The 27,343-nt window shown below is 42.8% G+C and overlaps 1 protein-coding gene across 1 annotated transcript in view; it reads right to left on the bottom strand.

Moving 5' to 3' along the window:
* PLBD1 (phospholipase B domain containing 1) overlaps positions 1 to 27,090 on the bottom strand; it is a 42,947-nt gene extending 15,857 nt beyond the window's left edge. Inside the window, exons 1-6 of the mRNA XM_004693257.2 lie at positions 26,734 to 27,090; positions 15,275 to 15,494; positions 6,176 to 6,259; positions 4,767 to 4,905; positions 3,404 to 3,544; positions 2,866 to 3,010 (exon numbers count right to left, since the gene is read on the bottom strand). Of these exons, the coding sequence (XP_004693314.2) occupies positions 2,866 to 3,010; positions 3,404 to 3,544; positions 4,767 to 4,905; positions 6,176 to 6,259; positions 15,275 to 15,494; positions 26,734 to 26,821 (817 nt within the window). The 5' untranslated portion in view covers positions 26,822 to 27,090. The remainder of the gene's footprint in view (positions 1 to 2,865; positions 3,011 to 3,403; positions 3,545 to 4,766; positions 4,906 to 6,175; positions 6,260 to 15,274; positions 15,495 to 26,733) is intronic.
* Positions 27,091 to 27,343: the final 253 nt, after the last annotated feature.

The raw sequence follows: 27,343 nt of genomic DNA, 5'->3' as shown, positions 1-27,343 counted from the left end.
CATGAAGATGATGCTGGTTCCTCAACTGCCCTATGCTAGCTCGAGTTTGGATTTTGCTCATGCCCTTCTGATATTTCTTACTCAGTAACTAACCCTCAAGAATCCTAGAGAGGGCATCAGGAGCACACAGAAAGTCATGATGTGCTGCAGTAATTTTCATCATTTTTGACATCTTGGCTTCTTCATGAGGATGGATGTCAATCCAGACATTGCTTGACACAATCATCTGGATTATTCCATAAACCTACTTAATGTTTTATTGGCAGCCTCTCTTTTCCTCTCAGGGGCCAGATAGTTTAAGAATGTGGATCTATTAATGTTATTCCACTTGTTGCTTTAATTGTCCTGAATTGCCCTTTGTTTCATCTCTCTGGCTTTCTCCACACTTGCCTACTGACCTTGACACATGCTGCTTGTGCCACAGAGAATATTCTACCACTCCTTTGTTCCCATTAGCCTGACTAACTTAGACTTATGTTTTATGCCGCAACTTAAGTTTCACTGTCTCTTAGAAGCAATCTCATCCCTAAGTAGTCTTTCTTATTATATGAATCACACTTTATTACTGTTGCTCTTTATGTGTCTCTATCATCAGATGCAAACTTTGTTAGAGTAATGACTGTACCTGTCCTATACATGATTGTAATCCTTTGCCTAGCACAAAAATTAAAAGAAAACTGTCAATGAATGAACAACTTATATGTTTGCAACTTGACAAAGTAAGCACTGTGTTCACCTCATGTTACAGATAACCTGAGGCTCACCAGTGATCAGTTGTCCAGATTCTACCATTTTCCTTTTTGGAAACCTCAAAAAAAGATCTTTGTGTCTTGAAGCTTCAGAGTTTGTTATGAAAATTATCTTGGTGGTAACATCTGTAGAATTGGGGAGGAGTCAGGATACACTGTAAAAGCATGGACAGTGCAGGTACAGTCCTCAGGGGTGTCTGTTTAGCAGTGGCATCAGCCACCTTAGTTCATCATCTTTAACATTTGCCTTGGTCTGTCCTGTCTCAGCACTTCTTAATATCCTGGTCTGTACCATGAAGAGTCACCAGGACCTGCCCCCTCAACGACAAAACTAATGCCTCCTAATCTACTCAATCTCTAAGAAACTTCAGCAAAGAAGAACCAACAGATCATGCAGTGTTGTTCTGAAATCAACAGCTCATGGGGGCATGAAATTCATGGAAAAGTTTGAATATCTTTTGGGTGAATTCCTGGTGGTTGACCCCTTTAAATTTGTTCTTTGTAACATAAATAAGGCTCTATGTTTTTCCATGTTTGCTGTTGACAACAAAGCTGTCGAGTAAGGGAAAATATATTGTCCTGCTGGCTCCTATGAAAACATCTCAGGGTAAATAAATATCCTGTTTCTCACAATAGCCCTAAAACATGTCCTATTTATGGACCTACCTATACCTCCATTCTGGAAGGATTTTATACACAACTAGCAGGGTTCCAAGAGTCATAGAAAATTCCTCCAAACCCTTCCCAGCACAACTGTTGGGATCCAGGACTATCAAGAGGGCAGAACACCATTCTGAAGATGGTCAAACACCTGCGCACTGAATTTTATCATAAATAGCAAGACAACTACAAATATTTGGCTGGTCTCAGACTCTTGCTGCTCTTAAATTTAAATCTAAATGGAACATAAAGGAATCAAAGCACAGCATAAATCAGAAGTCCTAGTACCCTTCAATACTGAACTAATTAAGCATACAAGACAAAGGGGAAATCCAGTGGTCTCAGAAGAAGGATGAGCAACAGGACAGAAAAATGTCAGTTGATATCCCTAGTAGCATTTGAGATAGGGTGGCATTAATGCTATCAGGAACAGTAATTATGCAAGAAACAAGATCCACAAAGGTAGCTAGACTTGGAAGGTGGTTGGTCAACCACCCAGTGAGGTGCATGTAGATCATTTAAGGTCAAAAGTGTCCATGCGGCATCCATAGTGATTAGTAAGAACTATCCCTTGATTTCTCCTAAAGAGGAAACACAATTACACAGCCACAATTGAGGGGCAATTCCAGCAAGTACACATGCTTTGCTGCATTCACACACTGGGTTTTGGCTATTAAATCCACATGTCTATTCCACCAAAGGAGCTGGGTCATGGATCAGGTGTTAGCTACTGCGGTTTTCACTTCTGTTCTCTGATCCCAGCCACCCTCATTCACCATTAATATATCACCTGCCTCTCTCCTTTAGGCTTAGGAGTTTGCAACCTGCTCTATGAACACCATCCTCCCCATCCATCTCTATCTACTCTACTCAAGTTCTAGTCATCATTCATCTTTTCAAATGACAACTCTCTTTCCTATTTCCCAAGTCGATGTGAGTTCTTCCACTTTTGAATATTCATGGAATTTCTTACGCTTTTGCTGTAGCATATACAATAGCCAGTAATTATATTCTTATCTGCATTGAACTTATATCATTAGTGTAAGATGTATAAGTCTCTGCATTTGTTCATCCATTCTTTCAGCAAACATCTATTGAGTAGTCAATGCCACTCACCAGGTTAAGTGCTGTGGATATTGTAATGGATAAGAAATAGGGACAGGCCCTATTGAGAGCAGGCTCTGTTCACTCACCTTTGCTTCTACTGTGGATCCTAGAAAGAACCTGTCCTTAATACTCAGGTACATTTATCAAAGAATTTTGGCAACCCTATTAACTTAGTGTGTGCCAGTCTGCTTAAGCAATATAAATCTCTTCATAAAAGGCTCATGAAATAAAGGTACATCAGTGTATAGTGACCACTAAGTACTCTTCTCCCATCCACTTTTAATTATCATGGTTTTTATCCTGAAATAGTACTCAAAGTATTCAGAGATCCTTCTGTCAACGTAGTTACCTGGGTAACTGCTGAAAGAGAGGCGACAACTGCTGGTGTCTTGATCTTTGATGTTGAAGTCCCAGTGTTTATATATTCTGAGCATGGCTGCATACGTGTACCAGCTAGAGTGAGCAAAATAGATGTTCTCAAATCCAGGAAGAACCTATAGTCAGTAACAGCAAATGACACACGGTAAGTGACACAAAAGACTCCAAGTGTAGGCAGCTTTTGGGGATTGCATCAATTCAGGTGTTGACTGAAAATATGCCCAGGGAATCCAACATTAACCTTTAATGTTACAAGATATATAGACTCTGTCCTAGCATCTAAAATGAAAAACTTTGGAAAGTGGAAGTGACAGATACGTACAACATAGAGGAGAAATGGGAGAAACAAGCAATGTCACTTGCATCCATTTCTTTCCATTAGTTCCTTCCAGTCCTAATCTCCTATGACAGTGGCAGCCAGGGTGGTAAGGGGCTGGCTTACTTGGGTGATGTATAGAAAAAGGTCTGTGTGGACCAGAACAAGAGAAAAGCTGTTGTGTGTGTCTCACCTTAATAAGAGCAGAGCAATGTCCCATGTCCCATCTCTTGAAAACCTTCAGGCTGGAGTTTTTTGTCGGAGAAAGTGAGGGAATCAGATCCAACAGATCTCCCACGGCATTCAGGAACTGGATCTGGAATACGGTCATGGGCTGGGAAAGACAAGCTTGCACTTAACATTGAATTGCGGCAGTCAGCTGTCATTTTCTATTTTCCCGCTTCTTAGAGATACATTAGATTACTCCTTTGTGAAGGGACCTTAAAATAACAGGTGTCCTATACTTTACAGTCGCTTATAAAATAACTATCACTTATAAGAGATGGTTTACATGTTTTGATACCCACAGGTTTTGGAAGTGTCTTTTAAGAGTAAAACAGCTGTCTATTTGAATTTGCCTACAGTTTTCTCAATTTGGGCACTACTGATACTTTAGGTCAGTTTTCCTGGGAGGGGGCTGTGTGTTGTATGGTATCCCTGGTGCCAACCTAGGAGATAGCAGCAGTGCCTGCCAGTTCGGGCAACCAAAAATGTCTCCAGACCCTGCCAAATAGCACCTTGAGGGAAATCACCCCCAGTTGGGAATTACTCTTTTATGGCATAAATACTCAACTCGGATGTTTTGGATTCTGATTATGTTTTGACACAATAGCATTAACCCTGAAGTAGTGAATAGACTTGGACATGAACTTGGTGCTAACCAGAGAGCATTGCTCCCCCAAGAGTCATTCCAACAGAGGAGCCTGAGACCAGGAGACTTATTAATGAGGAGACTAGTGAACTGGCTTTTAGGTAGACATTGAGAGAAGACCAAAAAAATGCTACTTTAACCAAAAAACAAGAACAAAAAAAGCAAAACATCCAACCCAATTACTTACTTATCCAAATATTCTTTGGTTTGTTTTTTGAATAAGGAGCAGTCATTATTCAAGAATTCTAATGGTTCTTTTGAATTCTCAACAAATTCCATAAAACTTTCAAGAGAAAATGTTGATGACTATTCAAGTGTGTGCATGTGTGTTTTGCAGAGAATGGAAGCACAGAACTTAACCACTTAGCATTTGCTTTAACAATCATACTGATCATATCATCTAAATCACCACTTTTATTAAGTTAAACACACCATACTCCAAGTGTTTTAACCTACTCCAGAGCACAGTATTGTGAAGGCAGTTTGAAAAATCTCAGAAGCAAATTGGTCTGTGTGTTTAGCTTTGTATAAGGAGTGAGCCCTAGATCAGACAGTTCTTGTGTTCAAGGAATTTAGACTCTAGACCTAATTTCATCTGCTTCTCAATTGGAATGCTATTTTAAAGATAATTTCCAGTATTGTTACAATGCCTTATACATTCTAAGTACTTTCTTTAAAATCTTACCTTTCTCCCTTCTAATATCGCCCTCTTCTTTGACCCTACATACAGCCCATCAAACTGTGCAATAATGTAGCCTGTATGTCTCCAAAATGGATCATCCTTGGAATTTTTTATCTTATCCCGGGTCCACTGATCTTGCTTCCTGGAAGAGAAAATTACTTTTGTCCTAGAAAGTTTGTATGGTTGTACATCCAAAGTTAAATTGAACCTATGCATGTAGAGATTATATATGTAGATACTTTGATGCCAGTACAATTTAAATTCTCTATCTTGTAGCTTTTCAATCACTTTGAGAGGCTATCAGGGCAAATCCTAAAATATCTGCTGTTTCTTAGACTATGGAATTTTCCTTAATAGCTTCCTTCATGTTCTCTCTACAACCAAATTTGGTATAATATTTATCTACTTGTGATTCTGTGGCCTACAGAAGTCAAAGATGTACCATCCAGATGAATTTCATTTAAACCAATGTTTAATGTTACTCCAAGTCAGTAAGGACAAGTTGATTAATGTCACTTTTGCACATAAAAGTTGTAAAGTTCAACAACAGGGGGGAAAAACCTGGGTGGGGGGGGGAACCTCCTAAGAGACAGGGTGGTTCATTTATATTTCTATTTCTCTCAGATGTTTTCAAGTTTATGGTTTATTCTATTTCAAGTGTTACTCATAACTGCCTCAACACTTCTGTCCTAACATGCTTAACAAAAAGTCTTGTCCTTTCATTTGTCAATCCTCGTTTAGTTTTCTGCCCTTTCTAGGGGATGATTTGACATAACCAAGTGCTCAAAGCTATTTCAGTCCAGACTCTCTGCAGCTCCATCATAGAACACAGTATCATCACTTCATGGAATCTGGATCAATGGGTTATGACTCCACAGGGTTTTCACATTTGATCAAGAGGTCGCTTAGTGTATGACTTAGAGGGCTGACTCAAGATCCCTTCCTTCTGTCCCCAAATTAATCTGTCATTCTACAACTATGAAACACATTTTTGAAATGTTGAGAATTATGAGTCTCAGATAATTTTGTTAAAATGAAAAGTATGACTTTAGATATTACTTAACACCACTGCTAGGATGAATCACCAGGCAACTTAAAGAGGGAAAAGCAGGAATCCCTGTGGGAAGAAAGGGACCTCCACGTAGAAGCAACCAGAGAGCTAACACCGCCTGCCTCACGAGAGTGGTATCTTCCCATAGATGTTAGCAAGTGAGAATGTCTTGTTTGCCATCAACTTCAAAAGAGCCCAAATTAAAGGACATGCTTACAACCAGTTTTCATATCATAAATTCCTTTTACTAGAAGAACCACTCCAAAGTCCTGCCTAGCGATAAAAAGTGACTGGAAAACTGCTGTATGACATGACAGATTTACAACCTCAATAACGGTAAGACAAGGAAAGTTATACATACTCCAAGAACTCCTGCACTTTATCCACGATGGGTGATTTCTTAATCAGCTGGGGGTACAGGTTTGTGAAGTGGTCATACATTTGTCTGAAATGACAGATGAAAATTATCACATTTCTATTTCTTTTCTCCTATATTTTCATCACCATAAATGATCCAATCTCATGGCTAGCTGGAAATGTTCTCTATTGCGACCCTTGCTACTATCATTTTTAACAGAGCAAATACACAATTTATAATTGGAAGGTATTTCCTATGTACAGAAAAGAATTGGGTGTAGCAAGGACCCAACTTACCAAATCACTGTATTTTGTCATATTTGCCATTTATATTTTTAAAAAGAAGTAAAACATTGGAATTAAGGTTCCTCTGTACACGAATACCCATCTCATCTCCCAGAGGTAATTACAACCATGAATCAGTGATTTATTATCCTCATGTATGTTTGTACATCACCACTACATATATATTTAGCCATAAAAATATGAACAACCATATACCAGAGACATTTTGTGGGGGTGGAGTGGAGAGTGAGATCAAAAACGGGGTGGGGGGAGGGAAATGCACGGGATTATGGTGATGGCACATGGGTGACTTGGTGATGGGAAACCCGCGGGGATTACAATTGAGATGGAAAAAAAAAATGTACAAAATGATGTAAAAATAAACTTTTGTAAAAAAAAAAGGATTATAGAAAAAACATTTTTAAATGCCTCAAAACATGCATAGCCATTGATATACAGGTTTGCTTACAAAGAATGGTCAGATGCTTTATTTTTTCAATAAACCTTAAAACATACACATTTGAATGGCATAATAAACACCAAAATTCTCCAGTATTTTACAATGTATATAAAGTTAATGGAGATGTTTGTCACTATAGTTTTAAACAAGAGAGGCAGAAAAAAAAAATTATTTCAGAAAAATATAAATGCGATCATACTATCATTCTAACTTGTTTATTTCTCTCAACTTGACATTTTTCTTATTTTGCTTTTCTTTTTCTTTTTTAAATTTTCAACATGACACTTTCAAAGAAATCTCTGTTATCAAATGCAATTAGATGTAGTCTTTTCCTCCACTGAAGTAACAACATGTGTGTGCATTCCCATGGGTGACATTTAACTGTTTTTTTTTTTCCACTCTCATATGCAAAGTCAAACATTTGTCTCCTTTTTAACACTCTTGCCAGTCAGACACACATGCATAAATATATAATAATAGAATGCTGAGGTGAATATTCTGTCATGTTTCTTGACATTGCCAGAATTCTCCACAGTGGCTGCACTGTTTGACCTTCACACCACCTGCATTAGACTCCTTGCTCCACAGACTCACCAACACTTGACATTGTCAGACTTTAATTTTTTACAATTTGATAGGACAGTTTTGTGGTTCATTGTCTTAACATCCATTCCCCCGGGATTATTGGCTATTTGGAATTTTTTATCTTAAAATTTACTTTTAAAAAGTTAAATGTGTTTCATAGGTAATACAGTAAACTTTTTTAAAAATTAAACTAGAATGGACAAATATTGTATGCATTTTAGCTGTACAACATGTAGGTTGGTTCCTGCTATAGGTACAGTAGGGTTACCTCCATAGAGTTACATAGGTATGTAACTGACAAATATATCATGTATGTAACTGACAAATATATCATGTATGTAACTGACAAATATATCATGGCACATAATCATTTCCTGTTTGTGGTGAGACCAATTAAGATGTAGTCTCTTAGCAACTTTGAAGTTTATAACAGTGTTGTCTATAATCACTAAGCTTTGAATTAGACCTCAAGGACATAGTCATCTACCAGTTGCAAGTTTGTACCTTAAAACTACAGCTGCCCCCACAGGACTATGGTGATGGCACATGGGTGACTCGGTGATGGGAAACCCACAGGGATTACAATTGAGATGGGGAAAAAAATGTACAAAAGGATGTAAAAATAAACTTATATTTAAAAAAATAAAAATAAGTTCCAATAATAAAAAAAAACCACAGCTGCCCCATTAAATGTCATTAATTGACCGAAGTAATCCCTTTGTGTTTATTGATTTTAATTTAATATGCTTGGATTTATTTCTAAATCTTTTTTTCCACTTACCACTCCTTTATGTGTCCCTTGCTTTTATGTTTTCCTAAAATTTTTTGATATATTTTTTAAACATTTATTTATTTATCCATACAGAAATGGGGTACAGCCAAAGGTGCTGGGGCAGCAAGAGAATTCACCAGAAAACAGAGTGGCGAGCAGATGAGGCAGATCAATGAAGTACACTGCTGAGGGGAGCAGCAGGTGAGCAGGTGACCCATCTGGGTCACCTCCGGGGTGGGGATCAAACTCGCACTGAAGCCACCACAGCTCAGCTTGACTTCCCAGGGCAGCACTCCAGCCCGCTTTGCCGCCAGGGAGGACTTATGTTTTCCTAGTTTAGATAAATTTTATTATTCTTCTTTTCACTTCTGCTGATTTGGAAGCTGTGAAATGTGTACCTATTCTTTTAGTTATCATGAATTTTTTAAAAATATTCAAAACTATGCATTTTTCATAAATCCTGAATGAACTCCACATCTCATTCCACCAGCATAATGCATATTTTAGCAAGCTCTAGCTGCCCACTGCAACCCTCTATCATGTTACTGTTCAAGATTTCATTCTAACTGCTTACTTACAATTATTTCTATGTAAAATTATTTTCTATTTTAACATTTACACTAAAATGTGTCAACTTGGTTCCTTATAGTAACTGTTAATGCTAATATCCCAACTTCCCTCTTGCTACTTTTGTTAAAGTTTACCCTACAATAGATTAACACAAGTGTTTGAGTGGTGAAACAGACTTATTTATCTATCTAAAATTATCTTCTTTTTTGTCCTTGCTTTTGGATAATTCAAATGGTAACAAAATTCTAGTTAGCTATTTCTCTCAGGACTTTTGAGCTATTATCCTTGTTTTCTGGTTCTGCTGTTATTAATGAAAACCACGCTGTCAGAGTAGCTGAGCTTCCTTTGCCGCCAATGCCTTCTCTTTCTGATTGCTTCTGCCATTTTCTGTATCCTAAATATTCTGTACTTTCACGCACTAATGGTCTTCCAGCTAAGAACATATGTCTTTTTCAATTTTGATAAAACCTCAGTTATCACCGGTTCACTAGTGCCGACCTACAGCTTCCACTAGTATCTTTTTCTAGGACCCTCTAGACACGTTGGAGTTTCTCATCAAACCTTTACCTAACAACTCTCACAATTTTTACTTCTTCGTGTCTTTAGCTGTATATTATATCAATGTCTTGGTACTAATTTCCAATTAGAATCTTTTCTAAGATGGTTTGCCTATTTAACACTTAAAAATTAATTTCCATGATTTCTATCTATTTCAAACTGGTTCTTTTAAATTTTCTTATTTCTTCCTGTTTTCTTATTTCTTCCTTTCTGTTTTGTGAATTCTTCAAGTTACCTTTCACTTAGCACTCAGTGTATTTGTAAAACATCCTAGAAAATTAATCTGGAGTATATTAACATTAGTGATTTTGTTGACTGCTTTACTTAGTATTTAATTTTTGTATTTTTGAACTTTGTATTTTGTACTTTTGAACTTTGAATTTAAGGTACTTGTGCTTATATTCTCTCGTCTCTTTTCCACTTCTTTCTGTTTTCCCGGGGGGCCTCCATTGGATTCCCTGAGAAGACCAAGAATATTTACAATGAAGAGCTTTTTGAGTCAGTAAAATACTTCAAATGAAAGGCAAAGCAAAGAATAAGCTTTCAGGCCAGAGGGAAAAGGGGCTCACAATTTAACATGCCCACTTTGCTCCCAACTTGGAGCCACCATACAGAAAGGGAATTAGTGCTGGGTCATGTGGCATCTTTGAAGATAGGACCAAGCCTTGCTTTGCCTTAGCCTTGAACGGAAATTATTTTCAATTTCTAACATCAAAAGGAGTAAGTTGGGGGTATGGAGGAGATTCTTGAGGAGTTTCTTGGTGGTAGGGTAAGCCCAAAATAGCACAGTCTTTGACTACTTGATTCATATGTGCGCTAGTATTCCTGGCCAGTCTTCATGGGGTCCTCTTTGAAGAATGTACTCAGTCATGAACTAACAGCCCCTCCCACCTGCCATACCCAGAGCCTGGCACAAGGTGGTAGAACAGGTGTTTGTTGCCCTGCATTGACTCACTAAGTGAGCTAATTCCAGAGGAGGTCATTTTAGCAGCTGCTCCAGCAACGCAAACGATCAACCACTTCATTAACAACTAGAGCAATACACACCTCCCCCACCACCATTTTTTCCAGGAAGATTTCATGACTCATTAAAGTTCAGTCTATAACTATTTATCAGTTTTCATTAGTGAGACATTAAAGACTGCATTTGCAACTCTCAGGGAGCCACCCCGTAGAGTCACAAAACAAGGGAAGAAGCTCCATTTGGCCAAGGCTATGCATTACATGGAAATATGTACCTCACACTCTGATTCTTCTTCAATAGAATAAGACTGACAAAAAGGATTCAATTAAATCTAATAAGTATGTAAAGAAGTGACTGCTGGAAGAAGCCCTGTGCCAGGTTTCTGGAGAATGTACAGCTGAATAAGATAGGGACCCTGCCCTCCAGGAACAAAAGACAGTTGAGGGGCCAGGTGAGTTAGACTTCCAGACCTGTGAGAATGGAGCAGAAAGGGCTTCGTCAAAAAGGTAGATCTGAGACAGCTTTTGGAGGTAGCGCAACAGTTTGATAGGTGGAGTTGGGGGAGACAGCATCTTACTATCAGGAATTGGGGGCTCCAATTATTGTTTGCAAGGGGTTGAGTGAGAGGCTGCAGAGATTCAGGCCCTCAGGAGACCATCAGAACTCAACATCTTGCTGTGCATGAATCAGGTGACTGGCTTGGGTGGAGGCAGTGGAAGAAGGAGAAAAGAAAGGGAGAAAGGGCAAAAGACAGTGGGAGAAGCCTCTGAAATTATCTAGAGGCTTCTTGAAGCTGACGCTTAGCTGGATATGGCAGTTGCTATCACTTGTGATGAAAGGGTAGCATAGGTGGATGGCCTGAAGCTTTCTGATATCTATAAAGGAATGTGCCCGAGGTCAGACCTGCAGAGTGCTGTAAAAGTTTAAGAAGCAACAAATTATTGAACACCTGAAAGAAAATGATAGGCTGGTATGTGTGTATGCGTGTTTCATGAGATCTTTCAAGCATTTCATAGGCTGGAAAGAGAAATGATATATTCCCAGGTGATCTGGCCAATCTCTTGACTGAAGCTCCCCATCACTCATCTCAGAATATCCATTCTCTGGTCCACCACGGGTCAGAGAAGATGAGGCACCCACTCCACTTCAGATGTGGTGCCACGGGAAACATGCAGCTCTGCTCTTGCCACTGCTCGTAGCTGCCGCCTAGCATCTGTGCCAGTGGAGAGGAAGATGAGAAAAGGTGGTGTCTCTGGACCACGGGCACAAACTCACCCTCGAAAGCTCTTGGTCTGTGGGGTCATGCTTTGCAAAGCACCCCCAACTAACAGTCCCCAGCAGAGTATGTCTTAAGTGGATAAAATGTGTGTGTGTGAAGGCGCTCTGACTTCTTGGACAACAGCCCATGGGTGGTTGGAAACCTGCCAACGGTCCTGGCCTGCAATGCTTGTTCCTTCTCCACATTGGTGGCACTTCCCGGCCGGTGCAACAGTGACTTGCAGGTGGTGGACAGCTGAATCTCTCTGGCTTTGCTTCAGAGGATGTCGAAGAGCTTTGCTCAGGGGAACCCCACTGCGTGTCCCCACTCCGTGGACATGGTGGTGGCTGTGCTGCCACGTGCTGTTCGCTGCTGCCTTTGGTGCTGGGTGGGCGTAAGCAGCTGCAGCCCCTGGCGCCTGCCAGCATCCCACCGTCTGTCTCGCTGCCAGGGCTCCTGTCACTGTGAGTCCAGCTTCTCGACTCCATCTGGCAGATCTCCACCTTTAAACTACACTGCTGGGCATCGGAGTGTAGAATAAGCCCTCACCCGCCAGACCACGTCAGAAGAGGAAGGAGAAATCAGAAGCCTCCTTCCTCTCCTCCCTCTTCCCCAGTCCTTTGCCAGGGATCTGTTTTGAACATGCTGGCTCCCATCCCACTATTCTGAGCTGAGCAAGACACACAGTTACCTCTAAAGGTAACTGATGCCCCTGCTTACTTGATTTCAGTAGTGGAGTTCGAATGAAAACTTCTGAAAAGTAGCCGTGGGAAATGCCCTTCTAAGAAGTTTTGGTTGTAATTCCTCCTCCTCTTCCTCTTTGCTTTCTTTCCCCTTTGCCGTCTCCTCTCTCTCTCTCTCTTTTCCCCCCTCCTTCTTCACATAAAAAATACCAACATTTTCCTTCCATGTTCCCCCTTCAGCTCGTTACCACCTACGTTCCTGTTCAACATCTTCTCCTGCCCATGTCAAAGTCTTTGCAAAGCACAGCTCCTCTCGGACTCTCGCACCACATAGCCGGGGTGAATTACCATTGCCATCAAGACTAGACAGTTGGTCTCTCAAATGCAAGCCACCATGGCACACTCTACACTTAGTGTGGCAGCAGAAGCGTGAGCTTCCATCCAGACCCTTGCGCTGTGCAGCTCCCCTTCTGCTTTTTCTGTGGGGAAGTTTTTATTAAACCCACAGAAGTAAAAGCCATGTTGTGAGCGGTTAGGGATAGAGCCCCCAAAGAGAGAGAATCAGGCCACTATGGAAAAGGGGCAGGAGTTGACAGGACAGGCTTGCTGGCCAGGGGAGCCCAGCGCCTGGGGCCATCACCATGGCAACTGGAAAACTCTGGGCTGGCACCAGGCAGCCTGAGTGCTGGGACTCACTAGCACAGCTGGCAACTTGCTTCACCAAGGGCCTCACTCACGCAAGTCTCATTGAAGAGTGGCAGGCTGACGATGGACTGTACATCGGCCTTATCCTCTGGCAGCTTGCCCAACTGCTTGAATGCGTGGCCCACATCCGGGCAACCTCTTGGGGGAACTGTAGGTGGAGGACAACTTTTCCTGGGGGGTGCCCCTGGGCTGATAGAGGGAGAAGGTTCCTAGGACTTTTTATTAAACCTGCTGTCCTCTGCTTGCTTACTCAGAGCCCCCACTTCTTGCAGACCCATTTCAGACCCAGCACCTTTTTTTCAGGACTCTTCTGTGGCTTCCTGTCCAGCTCTTCTTGTGGACATTAGGTAGGTGGTGAAGCTTATGCCCCCTCTGGATCACTTGCTGGTGAGCTGCCGTTACTAGAGAAAGGAAGGCAGGCCAGCTGCCAAATCCTCAAAGCCTGGGTCACAATACAGAGCAAGCTATTTGCTTGTTTGTTTGAATCTTCTAATACTGACACACACAGTATTAGTTGGATTTTCTTTGAAAGGACATGGCAAAAAAGCAAGGCATACCAGGAAACCATTTCAGATGAGTAGCTCAGTCTCTTTAAGAAATACATTTCAGTAATCTTTAACCCAGAAATATGAAAAAGCTATTTACCAAATGAACTTACTAGAATGAATCTAGGGATTTTCTTGATAAAAGGATAAAGGTACTCAAGGATAGGTCAATGCTCTCCATTAACAATCAGGAGGAGATGAAAAAGCCAGCCCCCAAAAATGAAAGTTAAAATCATGTTCTTTTGAGACATCAGCATGGCAGAAGTGCCATGGGGGTCAGACGCTGCCTCAGTCTCCCCAAGTTCACCCAGAGTGATGCCAATACCCCAGAAAGCACAAGGTCTTAACAATACCCTCCCAGATTAAAACTGCAGTTTTCCCAAATAACCAACTCTGCAGATCACACATGGGTCCTTCTGACATATTTATAGTCACGCAACTTCAGTCCGAATTATTTCTCCAAATTTGGAACTAAAGTTATATAATGTAATCAGAGTTAGTGGATATAGAAATAGATAAAGATTTGGAGGAAAGGGTGAAATGTGCAGATTTTTACACGCAACCAATATTTTAGACTTATTTTCAGAATCTCAATCAGTTTATAACATTTTGCGCATCTCTGAGTATACTAGTAAGGGGATTTGAAGGGAAAGGAAGCAAACATTTGGGATAAAAGGAAAAACAGGAATTTCTAGTTTAAATAAAGAAGAGGAGTCAGAATCCAATAACTAGTCTTTCGGCAACCGATATAATCTCCAGCACTCAGGTCAAGACTGGCTATGTTTACGATGACACACAGAATGAGGCCTGGCTAATCTAGGTCACAGAAGAAAAGAAGGCCATATCCTCAGAGCACTTCTTATATCAAAGGAAGAATGAGGCCGGATCAAATGAGTTGCAACTTTTTCTTAGCTTTTCTCCAAGAGAGCCATCAGTTATGGTATGATTAACTGCATTCCTGTTATTGCTACCAGACAAGAGAAGGACGTAATAATCCACAGAATTGAAAGAAACATTTATGGTAAACATTCAGATTTCAATTTGAATACCTCTTCGCCTCTTGAAAGTATCATTTTAAGACTGTTAATTTTTTTTCCCATTAATCTTGTCAGTATTGGAGTTCTCCGTCCCTGACTAGCTTTCCACCAGACAAGTGCCTAGTAAGATGAATTGGTTTAGCTACCCTTCACAATGATGTCACGAGAAGGAAACAGTAAATTTAAAACAATAAATGCCAGGAGGATTGCAAAGAGAGCTACAGTTGAGAGCTTTGTTCCTTCTAGGCAGGTATTGATATTGGGCACAATATCACTGGAATAATGCTCTAGGTGGAAGGATCTCAGCTACATTTTTTTAAATTATTTATTTATGCATACAGAATTGGGGTAATGGCCAGAGGTGTAGGGGTGGTGAGAGGATTCACCAGAGACAGAGTGGGGAGGAGAACAGGCAGATTGACAAAGTACACTGCTGAGGGGAACAGTGAGTGAGACCGGAGAGGCCTGCTGCACCATGTGGGTCACCTCTGGGGCAGGGATGGAACTTGCACCAAAGCAGCTGTGGCCAGCTTCACATTGCTGCGCTTTAACTTGCTGCACCACAGGGAGGCCCCTTGGCTACTTTTCAATTCTATTGTACAGCACCAGGAAGACAAGAGCCCCTTGTGGACAAAGAAAGGGGCAGGGTGCCTCATAGTTCCCCACAATCTGGATACTTACGAGGCAGTGAGGTAGCCCTCTAAAAAGCCGGCCACAAACATGATGACGTCATTGCTCAAGTCTTGAGAACCATACCCCGCTTTGATCTCCAGGATGCCCCAGCCCGTGGTCATCACGGAGTCGTTGTAAAAGCCATACGCATCCCCACCCTTGTCCAGGACGTTTTTGATCTCTACAGTCTTTTCTGCAGGCATCCAGTACGCGGTGGCATAGTGGACTTCTAGAAGAAAGGGGATAGGATGCATTGAACGGAGTGGCTGATGCATTTTCCTACATAGCCAGCAATTCCAACATATTTGCTTTTAAGGTTTCAATATCCTATTAAAATTGGGAAATCTGCCAATATAGTTTGTCTTTTTTACAGGTGGGGGAAGCCGGAGCCCTGATCAAGGGGGAGGAACCCAGAGCCCACAGATCCAGGTTGCAGGGAAGGGAGTCCTTAGAGTATTGGGCAGGGGGCGCTCATGGGCTCCATCCTGGCTGATGGAATTTGGGACAAGGCTGGAGCTCTCTCCACCTCTTCAGTCAACCAAGGATATGGGGTTTGCCTCCCTGGTAAGGTCTTTTATACCCTTGTCAGTCATGCCAAACATACATATTCTCTGTCTCCTTATCCTGTCTCTCCTGCTTAGTCCATGACTTTAGTTTCCTTACTGACACTCGGACTCCTATTATATAGAAAAAGGAAACTAATACCTGCTATCTCTTCAGCTTCTTGATACTGTTGTGAATTTGCCCAATCCTGCGCTTCTCTTTCGCTTGTCTACCTCACTCCTTCTACCCATAACCTGGATCGTCATTCAGCATCATCTTCTTGAGGACCTGTTCCATCCTAGCTCTTCTTGCTCCCGCACCCTAACACTCTGTCTCTGCAGTAGCCCCCACCCCTTTGGTGTAAGTATGAGCATCTGCCATCTCATAGCTAAAAGCAAAACAACTGCAGCTTCCTCTGGACCCTGTGGCCAGATTCAGTGATTGCCTAACCTCTCACTTCCGTCATGAATTTATTACAAATTTTATGGAGTCCTTGGTACTGGTGATGGCTATGAATATGACAGTGTGGTTCTGGGCCTCCTCTTCTGGAAGGGTAGCACATTCATAGTTTGCTTCCTCTTCCTGTTTCAGTTGGCTACAGTCTGCCACTTGTCCCTCATGATATCAACACTGCTTTGGCTTGGTCATAGATGAAAACTTTGCATTCTATTCACAACAGCACCTCTGAAAGCATTCAGCTCAGGAGGCCACTTAGTTTTCGAACTCTTTCCTTTTATAGCAACAGAAACAGCAGTTTCCTGAACTACCTCCTCTGCCTGCTTTTTTCCTCATTCTCCCGTGGCTCCTTTCATCTTGTCCACCCAATGGCAAAATTACCACCACCATCTGGATAATCCATAAGCTCCAGAAATTCAACATACTCATACTCACTCCCAACCCATACCCATATTCCATTATCTGTTCTTTTGGTAATTGGAGTGACACTGTGTCATGATATTGTAGATGTTGTGGGTACATCACTGAGAACCCACACAAACATATCCTACATTAAACTCACTGCTAAGTGTCCAAGTCTGTCTTCACCAGACAGCTGTCACCATCTGTTATCTTTGTGATCTTTCAATGAGAAACCAAGTCCATCCAGGCCTCGTCTTCTCACCCACATGGATCGTGTTTAATTAAAACTTCCTAAACACCTCTCCATCAGTTTCCACCTCTTTTGCTCTTTCTGTGTTAGTATCCTTAATTACAAGAGAACTTTCTTGAGTTCCTTCTGAACTTTAACCCAATATTCATTCATCCTATCAGAATGACCTTTCTAAAACACAAAACTACCTTCTACCTATGAGGGATCCAAGGGGGAGCTGGGTAAAGGGGATCAATTGTTTGGATAGAAACTAGACTTTTGGTGGTGATCACAGGTAGCATGTATCCATGTTGAATTATAATGCTATATACCTGAAGCCTATATACTGTTTTAAACCAAAGTTACTTCAATGAGAAAATGAGTGCAAAACTGATTTGTTTGCTTGAGGACCCCAGACCTGCCATGACCTTGGTTTCCTAGAAGTGTAACTCTGAGCCTACACCCTTGGCCTGGGTGAGCTGGCTTCCACCTACCTACCGGTTTCACCCACCACCCCATGTACTTCTGATCTGGAAGCCATCATACCACTCTCTCACCTGCCATAGCCAGTCCCTCTTCTCTCACTTTGCATATACTGCTTCCTTTACTGAGACTTTCTCTCTTTCTAGCCACCAAGCAATCTCAAAACCGCTACTTAGGAATGAGAGCAGCAGCCCCTTTGGAGGGGCTGACAATCTTCAAGCTCAGTGTATCTCATATGTACCTCTCCTGTAGGTCTTACCACATGGTAACTTACATGCTCCTGGCCTATGAACTCCTTGAGATCATAGATATTCCTCAGCACTAGGTTTATTGCCTGACCCCAAATAGATACTCAGTAAATATTTACAAGAGAAAGGGAGACTTAGGAAGGAGAGAAAATTGGGGTGGGGTGGGGGGGGGTGGGAAAATGTCCTAAAGAAAGAAAGTGGACAGAGTGCATTTTTTTCTTCTTAGAAACCTGTACACAGCTATTCAGGTTCTAGAAGAATTTAATGTATCTCAGCAAACAGGTGAGAGGAGGCCAGATGGGCCTCAGGATCTAGGTGGAGACTCAGCAGGTGAATGGTGTATCATCTGAGAGAGGGAGAAGCTGGAGGATGGATCTGGGAGGAATATGGCTGTACTTTTGGATATGCTGAGTTTTTAGTGACAAATACTAGAAAGCTCAGATTAAATTCTATGTGGGGTTATCTGTAAACAAAAGACTCAACATTTTATGTCTTGACACAAAGACTGCCTATCACATAAGTGTTCAAAGTTTAATAATAATCAATACTAATGCATCGTGGTGCCTTGGCCCAAAGGAACTTCGTCAGGCTTAGATGCTAATGCTGACTTCGACCCTTCAAGAGTGCCCCTGAGAAGAAAGTCGACTTCCTTCTAAGTCAAGTCACAACCATAATGTTGGAAAATGGAAGTGAGAACATAAGTAAACACCGAACACATGGTCCACCGAACACAGACTCCAGGTGACAAATAATAATCTAATTGTTAATTAAGCTAATGGGCTTCAAATTGACAATCACAGGCTTCCTTGTAGAAACATCCCTTCTTCTCCCCTCAAATACAAGAAATGTCTCCCTGAATTGATTTTGGACCATAAATGCAATTACCCCCTCCCTCACCCAGTTTTTCATGAATATTCTCTCTGTCCTTACCACCAGTGAGCCCAATAAGGAAAAGAGGAAGCTGGGCTAACTAAATACAAAGAGACAAAAAATTGCTGCAGCAAGGGAGGGATCATAAATAGGAACTGCAGAAAAAAAGGAAGTGAGTTTTGTCCGTCTCTTCTCTTTCAGCGCTACCAATAGAGCATAATTTTAGCTCTGGCCTTTCTCAAGAGCACCTGTCTCCCTTCCCCCTCACCTACTCCTCCAGCAGTCTCAAACCTTGGCTTGCTCACTATCTCTATGCTCAAGGACTGTTTACACTGTTAATGGTGCTAAGTAATTTCCTGACAAAATAATCACCTTCTGCAAATCTAAATTTTTGTGGCAACAGTGTATCTCACTCATGAGCCACCTCTGCCCAGTCCTCAGAGAACTCATGAGAAAAACTGACTGCCAACAAATTCACCAATTTAGCAAGTGCTGAAAATTAAAACCCAAGTTTCTTGCTCCACCCAAAATGGATGTTCTCCAGGCCTCAGGGTTTTCTCTTTTTCAATTCTCTATGGTTTCCCTCACCATGCTAATTGCTAATTTTCTTAGATCACGTAATAGTTTCGGTCATGATACTTTTCTATTTTTTTTTAATATTTATTTATGCATACAGAATTGGGGTACAGGCCAGAGGTGCAGGGGTGGTGAGGGGATTCACCAGAGACAGCGTGGGGAGCAGAACAGGCAGATCAATGAAGTACACTGCTGAGGGGAGCAGCGGGCGGGTCAGGAGAGTTCGGCTGCGCCATGTGGATCACCTCACGGGGATCAAACTCATGCTAAAGTGGCTTTAGCTTCTTAGAGCTGTGCTTTAACCCACTGCGCCACCAGGAAGGGCTACTTTTCTATTTAAAAAAAAATCTTTGTGATGTCATGTATATACACAGTGGGATACTACTCAGCAATCAAAAGAGATAAACTCCTGTCATTTGCAGCAACATGGATGGAGCTGGAAGGGATCATGCTCAGTGAAATAAGTCAGAAGGAAAAAAGAAAAATATCCAATGGTTTCACTTATAGGAGGAATGTAAGAGAACCAAATAAGACACAGGGGGGAAATTGTGTTGTTATTACAAAACGTAACATAACAAAACAAAACAGGCAGTTATAAACCAGAGATATTCTACAGGGAAGGGGGAAAAAGAGGGATCAAAAGGAGGGAGGGAGGAATGTGGGGGACTGTGGTAGAGATGCATGGGTGAATTTGGGGGGAAAGTGGGAAGTAAGCATTGTTTTAAAATGAACAATAATTAAACAGATATATGTATTAATAAAATTAAAAAATGATAAAAAAATCTTTGTGTTGAGAGGCAGATGGTGTGAGAAGTGTAATAGGGAAAAGGCAGGAAGTCTTACACGCTCCTGCCCCTGACTTGGCTTGGGGCCAGCTCTATGGGGCAGGTGGCCCCTCCACATCCCCATCTACCCCCCCGGGGACTGTCCCCAGCAAAGTGACAGCTCTGAGGTGCATCTAGGTTAATGTGTGTGCTACTGAGATGAGAAGGAAGTTTATCGGAACAGTCACAGAAGTGAGTCTATAACAACCCAGGTCCCTGTGCCTTAAGCCAGGCCAGGGACAGGCCTAGAAGGTGGGCCAGCGGCACATAGGCATGTGCCATGTGCTAATATTTTCTCCAGAGTTGTGAAGATGAAAAATAAGATTTGAACAACTTTCACAACAGCTTCAAAAGCAACACCCTTAATGAATATATTAAATGAATGACAATGTTGCTTATAAAAACAGAACGCTTATCTCCTGTAACGATGGAAGAATTCCCATCACTGTAATATGTCAGTTGACATGAACACCCAAACTCCCACTTTACAAGTTTATTTTCTTGTGTATTCTAATATATTCCATGAGGTCATTGTTTTTAATGAGGGGGCGGGGTCGGGGGGGAGGAACACCCCACCTAACCCTATTGTAAAATAGCCATAAGGGGCCTTATTTAGATAAGTGACCTATCCTGATAACACTCTGATCCATATTTGAAATTTAATTTTCCTAGCACTTCATTTATGTTAGAGTTAATAGTGATCAACCCTGAACAATACAATTTTTGCCTAATATATTCAGTCAGTCAGTTGGGGGTGGGGGTGGGGAAGGTAAGTGGGTAGCATAGCATGTGTGAGGAAATATTTTAAAATTAAGATTGAGGGTAACCTAATCAGACTGGGTTTCATTAGTACCCTCGGGTCCTGGTCCTTGAATTGCTTTCTCTTCTGTAACCACAGGCTTGCGGAAGTTCTCTGTGTCCCTTGGCATTGCATGTTCCTTCTCCGAAAGGGCTCTTAGGTGGCTTTTAGGTTTGTCTCAACTCTTCAGCAGTATCACTAAAAAAATAACTGATTCACGAATGAACAAAATACCAAGGTGTTGTTTCGGCTCCTTTCCAACAGAAAGCAAAGCCTAGCACTCTTGCTCAAGGGAGGCCAGATTTGGGACATGCTCCAAGGATGCACTTGGAGGTGTTCAGGGAAGTGTGTAGCATAAGCTCTGTAGACCCCAGGGGTGGAAGAGGGACTTCTTCACCTGCACCTGTTGACAGGTCAAAGGCTGCCCTATGAAGTGTTAAATTCCTCACTCCCAGGTTGCATGTGCTCCAGTGTTAAGCGATGGTGATTTCAGACAGGCTGGGTAGAAAGCAGGGTGCTGCTGCAGAGGGGTTGAGGTGAGCTGATTCAGGTCACACGTGGCAGAAGCCTGAATAAAAGGCAGGTGAGGGATGAGAGATGGGATGCACGTGTGCCTCCGACACTAGGTAAGATTTTTTTTTTTTTTTTAAGAATGGCCTCAAAACAGCAAAACACTAACGAAGAAAAATACCGCAGATTCACTTAGAACTGAATGATGGCTCTCTCATTTTGAAATGGACCTACTGTTTTCTACAGCTTAAATCGGAGTTTTCACCAAAAGACATATCAACAGAAGGTCAACTTTGTCCTGCCCTCATCTGGCACATTTAGCTCATGCCTCACCTAGATGGCGGTTGAATTATATGTCTGTGTTCTGATAAATTGCAGGCCCTTGATAAGCAGGGTGGCACTGCATCAACTTCCTACATCAAAACACAAGGCTTTCTTTATTACGTAGCCACCTAAATCCCAAATTTTCACACTAATGAGGGAGGTGACACTTGGAGACAGATTTGTATCAAGTCTCCAGTGTATTAATTGTTGATTTCTAAGTGTGAATTAGGATTCTGGTATTAGGTTTCCAATGGCTACTTGGAATAACTCAACACTGACATGCTGGAATTGCACCTGTATTTGCAAGGCTAATTGACAAATTTCAAAGCAAGCGTGGCCTTCTCAAGAGACTTTCACAATTTTCACTGGAGGATGAAACATAATATCTTGTTAGCACAGAAACCAAGTTTCAAATTTTAGGCTAACATTTCCTAATTTTCCTACCTCTTTAATTTCATGTTTCACTGCATTAAGTTAATTCCTGTTTTGCAGTAATATAATCTCACAACATTAGTAATACATTTCTAGCCACACTTTAAAGTTACATAAAAGATTGTGAAATATAAGTTGTATTTTGTTAAAACACAAAACAGAACTAGGTTTAAATGCATTACTTTTTTTTAATGTTGAACAAAATAAAACGTTTGCTATTTATTCTATTGTTTCTACTACCTTTTACTAGCTCAATAGTTAATGCTTTATAATTTGCAACCCAACTAGCAAAAGTCAAAGTAATGCCTAATGGTGTGTGAAGACAAATATTTCTGTTGTGCATTTCAGAACAGTTTCGAGATGCAGTTCACGATAAGTATACAAACCATGACAGTAAATCAGCATGCAAAACTTTTAAGAAATGTTTTGCCCTCAGTTGAAGGACTTAAGATGGCTCCTTTTTAACATGCTTCTGGCCAAATTCACGTTTCTCCAAGGACCGACAAGTTTGAGAATAAAGAGGAGTGAGCATTTCTTTCACAGTCTGTAAAAGTACCTTTTACAGGTATCCCCTGCTTTTTAAAAGCTCATGTGATGCCACTTGGTTTGCAGTTAAGAGCTACTTTTGCACGTGTTTTCACTGAAATCCACAAGGATTTCCGCCTTTTACGATAAAAGCCGCAAAGCACAAGCAAGCCTGGGGAGTTCACCGCATGAAGCTACCAGCAGCACACAGCAGCGAGGCCTCCAGGTCCTTCCCAGAAACTTTCTACAGGTGTGTTTCTTGTATCACTATATGTGTTGATTTAGATTTTATGTGCTACTTGGTACGATTCGATAGGTGACTTCTGGGCACTGGAACCACTTAGAAGTGTTTGCATACAAATGACCGGCAGTTGCTACTTTACACCACTTGGGATTACAGCTGGTCCCCTAAGATCCCTACTTTCAGGGCCCAGGGAAACCTGCACCCATTCTTAAAAATAGAGTGATAAAGGGAGAGCACAAGAAAAGGGTCACATTTACAGTAGTATTTTAGGCACGAAGCATCAAGACACCACCGAGGAGTTGTGGATTGTTTGCAAAGCTCAGACAGGAGCGTTGAGAAATTGTCAAGCAGGCATATTTAATGAAACTGCTTGTTGGAAAAAAGGCAACTGTGGTCAGATAATCACAACTAGTAAGTGACTTCTGGCGCAGCTTCTTGTTTTGCAACGCACTGTTTCATGTGCCACCATGTATCCCAAGTGCCTGAAATATGGGGTCACGATTAAGGAGAAAACCTGCTTTTATAACAAGTTAGACTTCATAGCACAGAGACCATCAGCAGCAATCCTGGTTGCCTTAGCAAAAGATGTGTGACGCATTTCCAGAAGAGCACCCCGAGAGGCCGATAATAATGGCAGCTCGGTTTAATAGCTCCTGTGAAACTGTAAGCCAGTCCTGGTTCCTCACTACAAGCGCAAGAGTTAGGACCGTGGTAGGTGAGGAAAGAGAGGCATGGAGAGATTAGATAGGTGGCCTGAGATCATACAGTCAGGCAGGGTTGGAGCAGGGTTGGAACTGTCTGGTCCCATGGCTTCTATTTCTGAATTTCATACTATCTTACTACCCAAGAATGGAGGAAGATCTAGAAAGAATGAACATTTGTGGGCACAACTACCCCTAGAGAAGCGGTAATTAAGACTGACCTCAGAGTTCAAGGATCCCTTGAGATTGACCTCAACAATAGGTCTACTAAATCGCCTTTACAGACAATGAATGGGCCTCAGGGCAGGTAACTCCTCCGTAACCACAGAAAGGTATCAGCCCAGCACCTGACAGAATTCATGTGGGAGCCCGGAGCTAAAGAAGTATGGAAGAGCCAGTCGCTGGGTTGAAAACCATTGTGCCCAGCAAGCTCCGTCCAGTGAGGAGCTCCCTGGGTGGGAGAAGGGCCTGTCCTACTGGGAGTCAGATGAATTGGGCATCCAGCTGGAGAATCTCTGCTGTCTATTCCCTGTAGCTTGATTAGTGAGAAGCAGCCTAGATATTGCTATACAATATCCTGTCTGCCAAAAATTAACAATTGGCATTTTGATGAACAGACTTGTGTTTATCAGGGTGAATCAGCTTCCTTGTGTCTGATGAGCTTTGGTGGACTGGAAAGAATGAATCTTTGGAGTGTATCCGTGTGAGTCCCAGGGTGAGATTTGGAACCAGTTTTACCAAGACTCATGCCTCCTTATAAGTCTCCTGGCAGTCAACCCATTTCTTTGTCCCCTGGAACAACCTGGTTTTACCATATATACCACTAAGAAAAAACATACACCATACACAACACCCTAAAACAATGATGGGGTTTTTCAGCATGGAAAGATTAAACCCAAAGTTATTACATGGCAGAAATCTATGTTGTTTTGAAGATAGGGTTAGGATGATTGTGCCGTGGTTTACCAACTTCTAGGTGAACAAAAGCTCCAAAGGAAAAAATTAAATTTTTTAAAATTAAAAAAAAATTAAATTTGCATTGGCATCCACTTGTCAATATAAAATTAATGCAAGAAGGTGAAAAAATCTGTGGTATGTGTTGAGTCTCCCTAAACTGGACTCTTCAGAGAAAGCATGAAAAATAAGAGGAATCAGAGGCCCTGCTTTTTCTCCCCAATCTCTTGGCAGTGTAGTAGACAAAGTTGCTAAAAACTGTGCTGCAAAACAGGTTCCTATGGGTGGAACAGAGGAAACGAGAGGTCACAGCTGTGCGAAAGAGTCAGTGTGGGCATCACCACCTTCCTCTAACACCTTGACGGGAAGTCTTTCTGGATGGCTGGGCACAGTGCTGTCAGAATCACTTGCAGAAATGCCCTGACTCCTCTGCCTTGGCTGCCTACCCACCTAGCAGTGTGCCAGTTTAATTGGGGAGTTTGCTTTAAGAAGCAGCAGCTTGAATATAAAGAGTGCCCATATTCACAGAAAGGCCTTCACCTTACGCAGCAGGCTAGCTCACTATCTCCAGAAGCATTTAATTTTTTTAAAAAAAATTATGCATACAAGAACTGGGGCACGGGCCAGAGGGTGGGGACCACAGAGTGGGGGACAGAACAGACAAATCTACTGAAATACACCACTGAGGGGAGCAGTGGGTAGGACAGGGGTCCCCTGCCTGGCAGGGATTGAACTCATCCTGCAGTGGCGGCCCATAGCTTCACAGTGCTGCTCTTTAACCTGCTGCGCCACGAGGGAGGGTGCAATCAACCAAAACCAATGCAATCAACCAAAAGCAGAACAAAAAAAGGAAGGTTTCAGCCACCACTTGGGACACAAAGCCTTTCCATTTCTGGGCCACCCTTCCGCTTCTCCCAGGTGTGAGTCAGTGAGTGTTTTCCTTGGGGAAAATGGTGGCATCAAGAAAGCCATCATAGCCCAGGTAAGACACAGAATATGCAGATAAACCAAGAGTCAGGAGCAGGGTAGACAAGGAGCTTCCCCTTGAAAGACTGAAAAGATTTCAGAGTGGTAAGTGGGCAAGTTACGAAAGCAAAGGTCTTGAAATCTGGTAACTGCAGGTACTTGTTGAGGGAAGGTGGTGTAACAACAATCAGGGCTGAATTTGGGAAGGAGTTTGCTCTCCTGAACTCCACCCTATTCTTGTCTAAGGTCAGCACAGAAAAGGGATTATGAAATAAAAGAAACTCTGACTGGTGAAGTCTTTCAAGTGCCCATAGCGAGCCTTCTCATTGGGAAGAAAGGTGACACAGTTCAAGGGCTTGTTTACTTGGGGTTTGGGAGCTTTTTGTTGTTGTTTTGAGACAGAAGGTACAGATTACTGTCAACATCTACAGGCATAAGCCTTTTTTAAGATTAGAGGGGAATCTTTAATTAAAAGCCCTCAGGTAGGGCCCTCCCTGGTGGCGCAGCGGGTTAAAGCACTGCACTAAGAAGCCAAAGCCACTTCATGAGTTCAATCCCGCCTGCCCCAGGGATGATCCACATGGCGTGGCAGACCTCTCCTGACCCGCCCGCTGCTCCCCTCAGCAGTGTACTTCATAGATCTGCCTGTTCTGCTCCCCACTCTGTCCCTGGTGAATCCTCTCACCCTCCGCATCTCTGGCCTGTACCCCAGTTCTGTATGAATAAATCATTTTTTTTTTAAAAAGCCCTCAGGTATTTCAGCTTCTTCCTCACTTCCTGTGTATCTTCATGCAAATTACTAAATCTTTCGTTGTCAAGTCTGATCTGTAGAATGGGAATAATAATTCTATTTAGGTTTATAGTGAGCACTATATAGGAAAAAAAAAAAAAAACCCCACAGCCTTTTAGCACCCTTCCTGGTACAAATAAAGCTGACTTAGCAGATGGCAGTCGTTATTTAACTCAAATCTCTGACAATTAGGTTGGGGGTAAATGGCTGCCTAAAATCACACCTGCCCCCGTGAAGTGAATAAATATATTTAGATGTCCTTTGGCTGACGCTTTCAGGACCAGCCGAGGCTCCCCCAGCCAAGAGTCAGGCCGCAGCAAACTGACTTGTGGGCCAGGAAACATGGCCAACACTGGACGTTCTCGGAAGCCGTCGGGCCTTCTAGGGTCCACCCCTGCGCTCCCGCTGCCAGGGGCATTCCCGCCAGTCCCAGCCCCCCTCCACCCCCACAAAGAAGTGTTTTCCTTGGTGTCCCCCCAGGTCCCAGACCCCGCAGGAAGGAAACTTGGCGGGTCCGAGCTCCGCGCGAGCGGGGACGCACACCGGCGCCGGCGCCGGGGCCTCCCACTTTCCCGCGGGGCGCGCGGCTCACCTGCCAGGCTCGGCGGCGCGGCGGCAGCCAGGAGCAGCAGCAGCAGCAGCAGCCGCCTGAGGTGCCCGTCCCGGCTGCGGCGGGACATGGCTCCGCGACCGCGACCTCGGTTGCAGCGGGCGGCGGTTCGAAGGTGGCTCTTGGGCTGGCAGCGGGGCGCCGCGTCTCAGAGGTTGGGGCTGCTGAAACTTTCCTCTTTCATGAGCCCCGTTTTTTTGGTGCGCTCAGGGACGGGGAGCCTCACTTGGGCTGGGGAACAACCTTCGCCCCGCCTGGCCCCCGTCTGGAAAGCCCGGTCCACTCTGACCCTCTAGCGTCCTGTGGGCCGGGCTGGGAACAGTTCCCTAGCTGCGCTCGAGCAACTGCCGGAGGCTGCGCCGGCCTCTTGCTGTGCACTGCCCGGCGCCCAGTGGTTTTACCGCCCAACGTTTGAACGAATCAGTTCACATCAACGCTGCTCCAGCCAGGTCAGCCACTCCTCCGTAGCCGTGGGGACGAGGCACCCTGAGCAGTAGTGAAAGGCATGCCCCTGCCGACTCCCAGCTCGGAGCCTTTGCTGTTCTGGAGACGTCTTCACGGGCCCCTTACCCCTCAGTGATTACTGCCTCTC

Source organism: Condylura cristata, unplaced genomic scaffold, assembly GCF_000260355.1.
Source record: "Condylura cristata isolate star-nosed mole 26May11 unplaced genomic scaffold, ConCri1.0 scaffold00036, whole genome shotgun sequence".
NCBI lineage: Eukaryota > Metazoa > Chordata > Mammalia > Eulipotyphla > Talpidae > Condylura > Condylura cristata.
Note: the sequence above shows the minus strand (reverse complement) of the source record. Positions and strands in the feature narration are given on the sequence as shown.